Source organism: Sinocyclocheilus rhinocerous, unplaced genomic scaffold, assembly GCF_001515625.1.
Source record: "Sinocyclocheilus rhinocerous isolate Xijiao unplaced genomic scaffold, SAMN03320098_v1.1 scaffold499, whole genome shotgun sequence".
In the NCBI taxonomy this organism is placed as follows: Eukaryota; Metazoa; Chordata; class Actinopteri; order Cypriniformes; family Cyprinidae; genus Sinocyclocheilus; species Sinocyclocheilus rhinocerous.
In genome coordinates, this window is record NW_015637156.1 from 692,474 (window position 1) to 703,575 (window position 11,102).

At 36.2% G+C, this 11,102-nt stretch overlaps 1 protein-coding gene across 1 annotated transcript in view; it reads left to right on the plus strand.

Annotated features, from left to right (window-relative positions):
- The window catches only part of LOC107748684 (histone acetyltransferase KAT2B-like), a 14,515-nt gene extending 3,692 nt beyond the window's left edge, over nucleotides 1-10,823 (plus strand). The window contains exons 3-18 of the mRNA XM_016563612.1: nucleotides 547-692; nucleotides 1,420-1,506; nucleotides 1,921-2,102; nucleotides 2,987-3,178; nucleotides 3,261-3,358; nucleotides 3,447-3,572; nucleotides 4,424-4,563; nucleotides 4,674-4,882; nucleotides 8,446-8,572; nucleotides 8,665-8,775; nucleotides 9,063-9,206; nucleotides 9,345-9,459; nucleotides 10,100-10,130; nucleotides 10,210-10,273; nucleotides 10,360-10,444; nucleotides 10,528-10,823. Coding sequence (XP_016419098.1) covers nucleotides 547-692; nucleotides 1,420-1,506; nucleotides 1,921-2,102; nucleotides 2,987-3,178; nucleotides 3,261-3,358; nucleotides 3,447-3,572; nucleotides 4,424-4,563; nucleotides 4,674-4,882; nucleotides 8,446-8,572; nucleotides 8,665-8,775; nucleotides 9,063-9,206; nucleotides 9,345-9,459; nucleotides 10,100-10,130; nucleotides 10,210-10,273; nucleotides 10,360-10,444; nucleotides 10,528-10,721 — 2,051 coding nt within the window. The 3' untranslated portion in view covers nucleotides 10,722-10,823. The remainder of the gene's footprint in view (nucleotides 1-546; nucleotides 693-1,419; nucleotides 1,507-1,920; nucleotides 2,103-2,986; nucleotides 3,179-3,260; nucleotides 3,359-3,446; nucleotides 3,573-4,423; nucleotides 4,564-4,673; nucleotides 4,883-8,445; nucleotides 8,573-8,664; nucleotides 8,776-9,062; nucleotides 9,207-9,344; nucleotides 9,460-10,099; nucleotides 10,131-10,209; nucleotides 10,274-10,359; nucleotides 10,445-10,527) is intronic.
- The last annotated feature ends 279 nt before the right edge of the window (nucleotides 10,824-11,102 follow it).

The window sequence follows — 11,102 nt, forward strand, 5'->3', positions numbered from 1 at the left end:
AGCACGTACACTCCTCACGCACCGGATACCGTGCACGCGCTCAAGGCAGTTGGACATAGTGGTGTATTAGAGGTAAAAAATTATATAAATACTGTTCGGTTTCTGGCACAAACTGATCGTTTCGTGTCTTAGGACATCAGTGTGTCGTCACGAGCCGCAGGGTTTAATTTTGATTTGTCTGTGCATGTTTTTTTTTACTCTCATAGATTTTGTTACCATTGCCATGCATTATACGACTGATAGACTGCAACGGTTAAAGTTAAAAATCATCATATGTGTTCTACTGAAGAAACAAAGTCACCTACATCTTGGATGCCCTGGGGGTAAGCAGATAAACATCAAATTTTCATTTTTGGGTGAACTATCCCTTTAAACTACATATTTGAATATTTTGCAGTAAACTTTAAGTATATGGTGGGTTTTTTAATATTTGAAATCAGTTACTTACAGTCAGCAGTTTTATATTGTACTGTTTATGCTTCAGCTATGTCAATGGCAATGCTTCTTACAAAGTCACAATTTTATTCTTTTGTGATTACTGGCCAGGTGACCATGTGACACACCTGGAGAATGTGTCAGAGGAGGAGATGAACAGACTGCTTGGAATTGTGCTGGATGTGGAGTACTTGTACACATGTGTCCATAAAGAAGAGGATCCTGACACTAAACAAGTTTACTTTTCTCTCTTCAAAGTGAGTTCTGTTGTTGCACATTGTGAAGTGGTGGTTACATGCGCTACAGTGTGTGAAATATTAAAAATATCGTTCATTGAATGAAATAGTGATTATTCTGTTTATGTAGTACAAGTCATGTAACTAGCAAAACTCTGGGGTCAGTAAAATTTGCAATGTTTTTGAAATAAGTCTCTTATGCTCACCAAGGTTGCATTTATTTGATCAAAAATACAGTAAAGGGATTAATATTGTGAAATATTATTACAATTTTAAATTAGTGTGTTTTATTTTAATGTATTTTAAATATAATTTATTCCTGTGATGGCAAAGCTGAATTTTCAGCAGCCAATAATTAAGCCTTCAGTTTAACATGAGATTTCATTAGATTTCATGTTGATTTGGTGCTCAAGAAACATTTCTTCTTATTATTGTGTTAAAAACAGTTGTGCTGGAAACCATGATACATTTTGATACAGGATTATTTGAGGAATAGATAGTTAAAAAGAACAACATATATTTGAAATAGATAGCTTTTGTAACATTATAAATGTATTTACTGCCACTTTTGATCAATTTTAATGCATCCTTGAGTTGCTGAATAAAAGGATTAATTTCTTTAAAAAAAAACTTACCTGAAATTTTTGAACAGTAGCGTATATTAATATGAATTTACATTCTGATGTGTTTAATCTGTTTGCGACTATTTGTCAATCTTACCTACCTGTATTTGTTGAAAATGTCTTAGTTGCTACGGAAATGCATCCTGCAGATGGGAAGGCCTGTGGTAGAAGCTCTGGAAAGCCCACCTTTTGAAAAACCAAGCATTGAACAGGTAGCTGCTTAAATTGCAAGGTTGTAATCTCCATAGGTAATGAATAATGGACGATCAGTATGCATTTCATCAACGTCTCATTCTTCAACCCCTCAGTCTGGAATATTTGGTAACAATATTTGGTCAACTTTTTCTTCACATCACATTTAAACATTATGTCAGTATCAGGAAGTGTAAAAAAGTGCAAATAAAGATAAATCTCCTATAAGGTCAATAGTGGCTTTATTCTGAAACGGGGCATTTTGTGGAACCGCTGATGTTTTAAACAACATTGTTTTCTTGGTTTATATGTAGGCAGTGTACTTTGCTTGTGATGCACGAATCAGAGATACCAAACAACCCTACACACATTCCTGACATCCTTGTAGCTGGTGTCACTCATACATTTTTTTTCATGTGTTGTTGTTGTTGCAGGGTGTGAACAACTTTGTGCAGTACAAGTTTAGCCACCTACCGTCAAAAGAGAGGCAAACCATTGTGGAGCTCGCAAAGATGTTCCTCAACCAGATCAACTACTGGCAGCTAGAGACACCCTCACAAAGGAGGCAAAGAGCACCTGATGATGATGTGGCTGGTTATAAAGTCAATTACACCAGGTGAATGCTAGTTTAGTTGAGTTTAGGGGCACCTAAGAGAGGGGTGGTCTCGTTTTCCATAGAGGAGCAAAAATTTTATTTTTTTCTCTTCTGTTTTGCACATTATTGTCATTTAAAGATAATGTGAAATAACAATTGGCTTTGTTTATTTTCCTAAAGTGCCAATATTATGCACATTTACAAGCCATAATTGTATTTTTGGGGTCTGCTAGAAAACATTTACATGATTTAAAGTAAAAAAAAAACACATTATTTCTCTCATATTGTACATTTCTTCAGCACCTCTTTCCACCTTCTTCCTGAAATTCTCTTATTTTGTTCATTTAAAGCCCGCCTTTCTGAAAAGCCCAGTTTAAGGTCCTGAGCCTTCATGAGCATCTATAGATAGTATTAAATCTATATTAATTATGACTTCTTTATTGAAAGTCCATACAATGTTTTTGCCTTCGCAACAAGAATTTTTTTTCTCCTCAGCATAGCGAAATCACCAACTATTCTTTGTGGGCGGGCCAAAGTAGCCAGTAGGCGGGTATTATGCAAATATGTAACATAGTGATGATGTAGCAAAGTCTTTGTTAATTGACCTTACTCAGGGTTGCGCCATATTAAATTTTTGACTGGAATAAAAACGAGGCTGTGAGGAATAGAAGTACAGTGTGTTCAATGGATTGTACAGTTGTTAAACAAAATACAGATGGTTCAACTGACAAAACGTCTTTTTGAAAATACTTTCAGGGGACAAAAACTCCATAAAATAGTTTTGAAAGTTCTAGGACCTTTGATCTAGGACCTTTATACAGTGCATGTCATTGTAAAGACCAGACCATAAGTCTATCCCTCCATTTAATACATATTTCTGGTCTTCTTGTGTGTTCGTGTTGCAGGTGGCTGTGTTATTGTAATGTGCCCCAGTTCTGTGACAGTCTCCCTCGGTATGAGGCCACACAGATTTTCGGCCGCACTTTTCTGCGCTCTGTGTTCACTGTTATGAGGAAACAGCTGCTGGAACAGGCCCGGCAGGAGAAAGACAAACTACCACCTGAGAAACGCACACTCATTCTTACACATTTCCCCAAGTAAGCACGCAGTGCAACCACATAGACAGAACTTTCCACAAATAACAGGTCCATTATGTGAATATCTGTGTGTTGTGCGCAGGTTTTTGTCTATGCTGGAAGAAGAGGTTTATAGTCATAATTCGCCTATCTGGAGTGAAGACTTCATGGTTCGTTTATCAGGTGGACAGATTCCCACAGGTGATTAGCAATGTTAGAGTTAATTTTATTCAGTTGTATGCGTCACATGGCTATGTAAACAGACTTTTCTCCTCTCTGATTGGTGCAGTGATCAGTGCTCCACCCGTGACCTGCCCCCTGTACTATAGCAGTAGTCCCGCCCCAGTGGAGCTGGTTGGAGGAGGCAGTGTGAGCCCGGCCCGGAAAACAGCATCCACTTTGGAGCCCAATTCAGGTATCAACTTATTTTATGATATTTTATTCAGTACCTTTGTCATTTATGTAGTCTTAATGATGAATCTAAATTATTGTTCAAAAGTTTGGGGTCAGTAAAGTTGTGTGTGTGTGTGTTTTTTTTTTTTTTTTTAAGAAATAATACTTTTATTCAGCAAGGATGTATTAAATTTATCAAAAGTGACAGTAAATACTTAGCAGCATATAAAATCGGCATATAAAATATGATTTTATATCGGTATATAAAAATGATTTCTGAAGGATCAAGTGGAATAATGGCTGCTGAAATTTCAGTATTGGCATCATAGAAAAATGTAAATTTTAAAATGTATTAAAATAGAAAATAGTTATTTTAAATTGTAATAATATTTCACAATATTACAGTTTTTACTGTATTTATTAACTTAAAGTACCCCCTGAGATTTTAAGTTAATATTACAATAATTTAACTTAAATGTAATGTGCAGTTTATTGATGAAGAAGACATGCATGTAAACGTATAAAATTAAATAAAATGTGAGGGTTTTATTTTTAAAGAAATGTAAAAATTATTATAATTTATAATATTTATAATTATACAGTTATAATTTATAATATTTACACTCTTTGTGTGAACGTATCATTGTTAGTCTTTACATATGTTAATATTTAATGTAAATCTAAGTTGATGTGTTTAACTTAGAGTTTTGTTGTATGTAAAATATAATATACAACTCCAAAAAAAAAAAAATATATGTATATGTATGTGTGTGTTTGTGTGCATGCTGCAGATAGCTGATGTGTTAAAGTTGCTAAACCTTATTGAATCAGATTAGAGGGTCTTAATAGATTTGACTCTATGCACATATGTAGGTGGAGAAAAGCGAAAGTCTTCTGAGCCGTTGTCTCACGAGGACAGCAAACGACCCCGTGTGGTTGGTGACATTCCTATGGAATTAATTAATGAAGTCATGTCTACAATTACAGACCCTACTGCCATGCTGGGACCAGAGGTAAACACAGTGTGTTTAATTAGTTTTTTATATCATAGATGTAAGGTTGTACAAAACTCATATCATAGGGACTAGAGCAAAAACAGTCCTTTATTCTGTCTTTCTCTCAGACCAGTCTTCTCTCCGCTCATTCTGCACGTGATGAAGCTGCTCGATTAGAGGAGAGGCGTGGCGTCATCGAGTTCCATGTCATTGGAAACTCCCTCAACCAAAAGCCCAATAAGAAGATCCTCATGTGGCTTGTTGGTCTGCAGAACGTCTTCTCACACCAGCTGCCCCGCATGCCTAAAGAATACATCACACGCCTCGTCTTTGACCCGTATGTTTGCTACCACCATTAACCATTTCAATGTACGGCCAGTTCGCACAGACAAACACCAACAAACAAGTTGGCTGTTGGATTGAAAATTTTCTGAAAATTAACTGTAATGTTCACACTGCCCCAACAGACACCAACAAACACTCACTGAACATGTTCAGTCAGGTGAAAACAAACTCCGACCAACAACAGTAGACGCCAACAGGGGTAACACCCTGATCCAACAAAACATGTTTGTTGGTGTTTGTCTGTGCGGTGTGAATTTGCCTTAAGACTTTAAAAGTCTGACTCTGATGCCTACAGGTGCATCTCAATAAATTAGAATGTCGTGGAAAAGTTCATTTATTTCAGTAATTCAACTCAAATTGTGAAACTCGTGTATTAAATAAATTCAGTGCACGCAGACTGAAGTAGTTTAAGTCTTTGGTTCTTTTAATTGTGATGATTTTGGCTCACATTTAACAAAAACCCACCAACTCACTATCTCAACAAATTAGAATACTCCATAAGACCAATAAAAAAAATGGGGTCAAGGCATCAAGAGCCACCACACACAGACGTGTCAAGGAATTTGGCTACAGTTGTCGTATTCCTCTTGTTAAGCCACTTCTGAACCACAGACAACGTCAGAGGCGTCTTACCTGGGCTAAGGAGAAGAACTGTACTGTTGCCCAGTGGTCCAAAGTCCTTTTTTCAGATGAGAGCAAGTTTTGTATTTCATTTGGAAACCAAGGTCCTAGAGTCTGGAGGAAGGGTGGAGAAGCTCATAGCCCAAGTTGCTTGAAGTCCAGTGTTAAGTTTCCACAGTCTGTGATGATTTGGGGTGCAATGTCATCTGCTGGTGTTGGTCCATTGTGTTTTTTGAAAACCAACGTCACTGCACCCGTTTACCAAGAAGTTTTGGAGCACTTCATGCTTCCTTCTGCTGGCCAGCTTTTTGAAGATGCTGATTTCATTTTCTAGCAGGATTTGGCACCTGCCCACACTGCCAAAGGCACCAAAAGTTGGTTAAATGACCATGGTGTTGGTGTGCTTGACTGGCCAGCAAACTCACCAGACCTGAACCCCATAGAGAATCTATGGGGTATTGTCAAGAGGAAAATGAGAAACAAGAGATCAAAAAATGCAGATGAGCTGAAGGCCACTGTCAAAGAAACCTGGGCTTTCATACCACCTCAGCAGTGCCACAAACTGATCACCTCCATGCCATGCCGAGTTGAGGCAGTAATTAAAGCAAAAGGAGCTCCTACCAAGTATTGAGTACATGTACAATAAATGAACATACTTTCCAGAATGCCAACAATTCACTAAAAATGTTTTTTTTATTGAAGTATGAAGTTCTTATGAAGTATTCTAATTTGTTGAGATTGAATTGGTGGGTTTTTGTTAAATGTGAGCCAAAATCATCACAATTAAAAGAACCAAAGACTTAAACTACTTCAGTCCGCGTGCATTGAATTTATTTAATACACGAGTTTCACAATTTTAGTTGAATTACTGAAATAAATGAACTTTTCCACGACATTCTAATTTATTGAGATGCACCTGTATAGTAACAGGCCTACTGTAGAGGATTGAAGCTTTAAAAACTGGTGTTTTCTGTCATTTTAAAGGGGTAGTTTACCCCAAAATTAAAATTGTGTCATCATTTACTCACCCTCATGTTGTTCCAAACCTGTACGAGTTTCTTTCTTCTGTTCAACATAAAAGGAGATATTTTGAAGTAACCAAACAGTTACTGGTAGCCACTGACTACCATAGTAGGGAGATAATACTATGGAAGTAGGGGTGTGCGATATATATCGTCTACAATAAAATCCTAATTGTTGTTTAAACGATATGCGTTTTTGACATTATCGAGTATATTGCAAAAACCAAACAAAAACACACACAGAGAGTGCACACATACAGATAATATGTAGGTTAGACTACTGCACGAGCACATTTAAAGTTGACGGTTTCACTGCATTATTTAGTCTATTAAAATACATTTAGAATTCCTCAAAATTCAAGATAAGGGGAAAAATATGCCCCCGTATGTCTTGTCATTATATGTCGTTTATATTGGTCTCATCTGATATAGTTAATATCACATAAAGATCACATAAAAATATTGATTTTTTTTTTAAAACAGTCCAATAAACGAGAAGTTAATATTAACTGGGTCAACAGTTCCTGTTTTTGCTCTATTTCATTAAAGGTCATATGATGCGATTTCAAGTTTTCCTTTCTCTTTGGAGTGTTACAAGCTGTTCGTGAATAGATAAGATCCCTAAAGTTGCAAAGACTAAAGTCTCAAACCCAAAGAGATATTCTTTATAAAAGTTAAGACTCGTCCACGCCCTCCTAAAACGCCTTGTTTAAACACGCCCCCACATGTCTACGTCAATGTGTGGGAAGATTTGCATAACGCCGCCCAAATGTTCACACAAAAAGAAAGAAGGCGTAACTTTATTGTTGCTGCCACCGCCGCCGCCATGTTGTGAAGAAGCTGTGTGTTTCGTTGCGAAAGCAAAAATGCTTTGTTTGGTCTTTCAAAAGAGGACACGATTAGAAATCAGTGGTTAAGCTGTATTTACAACACTGTTCCAGAACAGTTCAAACCAAATAATCAGATGTGTGCAGCGCATTTTACGGAGGACAAGGACTGTTTCCTGAACCTGGGAGAGTAGACTACAATGTCGAAAATAATGTTCTTTTTAGCAGCATCAAATGACCCGTTTAACAAAAATAGTTTCAAACAAAGCAGAACAGTTTTACGTCTGAGCAACACACAACAGTGTTTCGTTACTGAATCAATCAGCCGTTTGAAAGAATCGGATGAATGAATGACTCACTGACTCACCCAAAATCTTTTAAAAAAATGTTGATACTGATTAAATTTTATTGGTAACAGCCCTATAGTTGGACAATAGGGCTGTTCTAGTTGTAACAGCCCTATTCTCTTATTATTTATATTTATTGATTAAATGTAAGAATTTGAGACAAAAGATGATGCATACATTTAATTAGCTTAGAAAAAAAATTGGCCTTATAAATGTAAAAAATGCCCATAAAAGCTAAACATCTATTTAAACTTATTGGAAAAGTACATTTCTGTTACTCCTGCAAACTAATCACGCACAGAATAAGAAGAATATCAAAAGCAGCAGTCCTAGACCTGCCAAAATACCAGCACAATAACATGCTCAGCAAAATATCGTCTAATAAAATGATCTAATTCATTAAAATTCCAGAAAATATTGAGGTATATATATTTTTTGTCATTATCACACACCCCTATATGGAAGTCAATGGCTACCAGCAACTTTTTAGTTACCACCATTCTTTAGAATCTCCTCTTTTACGTTCAGAAGATGAAAGAAACTCATACAGATTTGGAAAAACATGAGGGTGAATAAATGATGACAGATATTCATTTTTGGGTGAACTTTAACAGTCAGTTTGTTAAGTTAAGAGGTAAATTGTATTTTAATTGTTTAATCTGGTTAATGTTAACCTCTTGCTTCCTGTAAACTGTGATATAACGTTGTGATGAGTCAATGCATTTCCTCTTTATACAGGAAACACAAGACTCTGTCTCTGATTAAAGATGGCCGTGTTATTGGGGGAATCTGTTTCCGGATGTTTCCAACTCAGGGCTTCACTGAGATTGTGTTCTGTGCTGTCACCTCCAATGAACAAGTCAAGGTATGTGCTGTGATGCATTCCCATTATTATTTGTTATTATTCTTTCTCACTCATTGCTAGCTTGACCTTTACTCATTTGATTGTTATTTAAGGGTTATGGGACTCACCTCATGAACCATCTGAAGGAGTATCACATCAAGCACGAAATTCTTAACTTTCTCACTTACGCTGATGAATATGCCATTGGCTACTTCAAAAAACAGGTCAGTGCTCTATTAGTTCCATGACACAAAATACAACTAAAGTGGATGGTGAATTATATTGCCAAGCTCCAAAAATGACAAAGTGTGGATGTTCTGCTTAGCATCTTCTTTTGTTTCACAAATGAAAATGAAATGAAAACTAATGTAATATTTTTAATAAGAATATGATGAAGAAGAACAATGCTGGGTTATAACAACATAAGGATAATAATGAGGAGGTTTTTTTAGGTACTATCGCTTTAAGTATATGTCCATACTCCTATTTTGTTTCTCTTGCTTCATGTCAGGGATTCTCTAAGGACATTAAAGTGCCGAAGTCAAAGTATGTGGGCTACATTAAAGATTACGAGGGGGCCACACTCATGGGCTGTGAACTGAACCCCTGCATCCCTTACACTGAGTTCTCTGTCATCATCAAGAAACAGAAAGAGGTCTGTGTGTGTGTGTGTGTGTGAGTGTGAGAGAGCATGAGATCTGAGGTGTGTCAAAGAGGTTACACAGTATGGTAAAATGCATCGTTTTGTTATTGCCTAAAGGCTTTTCTATCTCTATCTTCCCCTCTCTCTCAGATCATTAAGAAGCTTATAGAGCGCAAGCAAGCACAGATTCGGAAAGTCTACCCTGGCCTATCCTGTTTCAAGGAGGGAGTTCGTCAGATTGCCATTGAGAGCATTCCAGGAATTCGTATGTCTCACTTTTATGTAGTTTTAGATAAATAAAACAAAAACGAATAAAAAATGTATAATAATGTATGTATAAAAATTTATAATAATAATATTAATAAAATATTTTATGTATTTTATGTAATTCTTTAATTAATAACAATAATACAATTTTAATAATAAATATTACCATTTTAAATAAATGTATTGTGTTCTATTTGAATAGATTTTAAAATGCAGTTTATTCCTATAATGGAAAAGCTGAATTTTTCCAGTCTTCAGTGTCACACGATCCTTCAGAAATCATTCTAATATGTTAATTTGCTGCTCAAGAAACATTTCTTATCATTCTCAATGTTAAAAACAGTTGTGCTGCTTAATATTTTTTTTTGTGGAAACAGTGATGTCAGGATGCTTTGATGTATAGATACTTCAAAAGAACGGCATTTAAACAAAAAATTGAAATCTGAAATTCACTGTCACTTTTGATGTATTTCATGCATTCTTTGCAAAATAAAAGTATTAATTTCTTTTTTTAAAAATCTTACTTGTCCCTTACTTTTGAACAGTACTGAATAAATACTAATTGTATTTAATAGTAAATAATATATTTAAATCAATAAATTGAATTTAAACGTTACTGTTTACTTGTCTTTGAACAGGTGAGACGGGCTGGAAGCCTTTAGGGAAGAGGTGAGTGTGTATCTGAGTCACAGCTAAACAAATCTTATGTAAACATGTAGTTTGTTTCATTTTGTGTACTTTTTCACAGCAAAGAGCTGAAGGATCCAGACCAGTTGTACAGCACCTTAAAGAACATCTTACAGCAGGTCAAGGTAATATATCTGTATTGCTTACATGTTTTCAAAATTATATTTATGAAATAAAACGACTAATTAGGAATATGTATTGTACTCCTCAGTCACACCAGAATGCATGGCCCTTCATGGAGCCTGTAAAGAAGAACGAGGCACCTGGTTATTATCAAGTCATCCGCTTCCCTATGGGTACGCAGAGATCTCTTATACACAATGCACCTTAGGCTTACTTCTGAGCATGTAATGCCTGACTGTTATATTGTGCATTGTAGACTTGAAGACAATGAGCGAGCGTCTGAAGAGTCGTTACTATACCACACGGAAGCTGTTCATGGCCGACATGCAGAGGATCTTCACTAACTGCAGAGAGTACAACCCTCCTGAAAGCGAGTACTACAAATGTGCCAACCTACTAGAGAAATTCTTCTACACCAAGATCAAAGAGGCGGGCCTCATCGATAAGTAATCCAGCCAGGGGGCGCAAGTAGTCCGGTTCCCTTTCTACCTCTTTTCTCCACATGTATTATATAACTCCTTTTTATCCCCATTGTTTTTGCATCAAAGGGAGGGTTTTCTGAAATGAAGACATTTAAAGGAATAGTTCACCCAAAAATTCAAATTTGCTGAAAATGTAACCTCAGGCCAGCCAAGATTGTTTGTAATCTGTAAAAATTTGGAGAAATTTAGCATTTCATCACTTGCTCACCAGTGGATACTCAGCAGCCGTCAGAATGAGAGTCAAAATATCTGTTAAAAGCATCACAAGTAATCCACACGATTCTTATGAATCAAAAAGCTGTTTGTAAGAAACAAATCCATCATTAAAGCATCACAAGGCATTAACTGA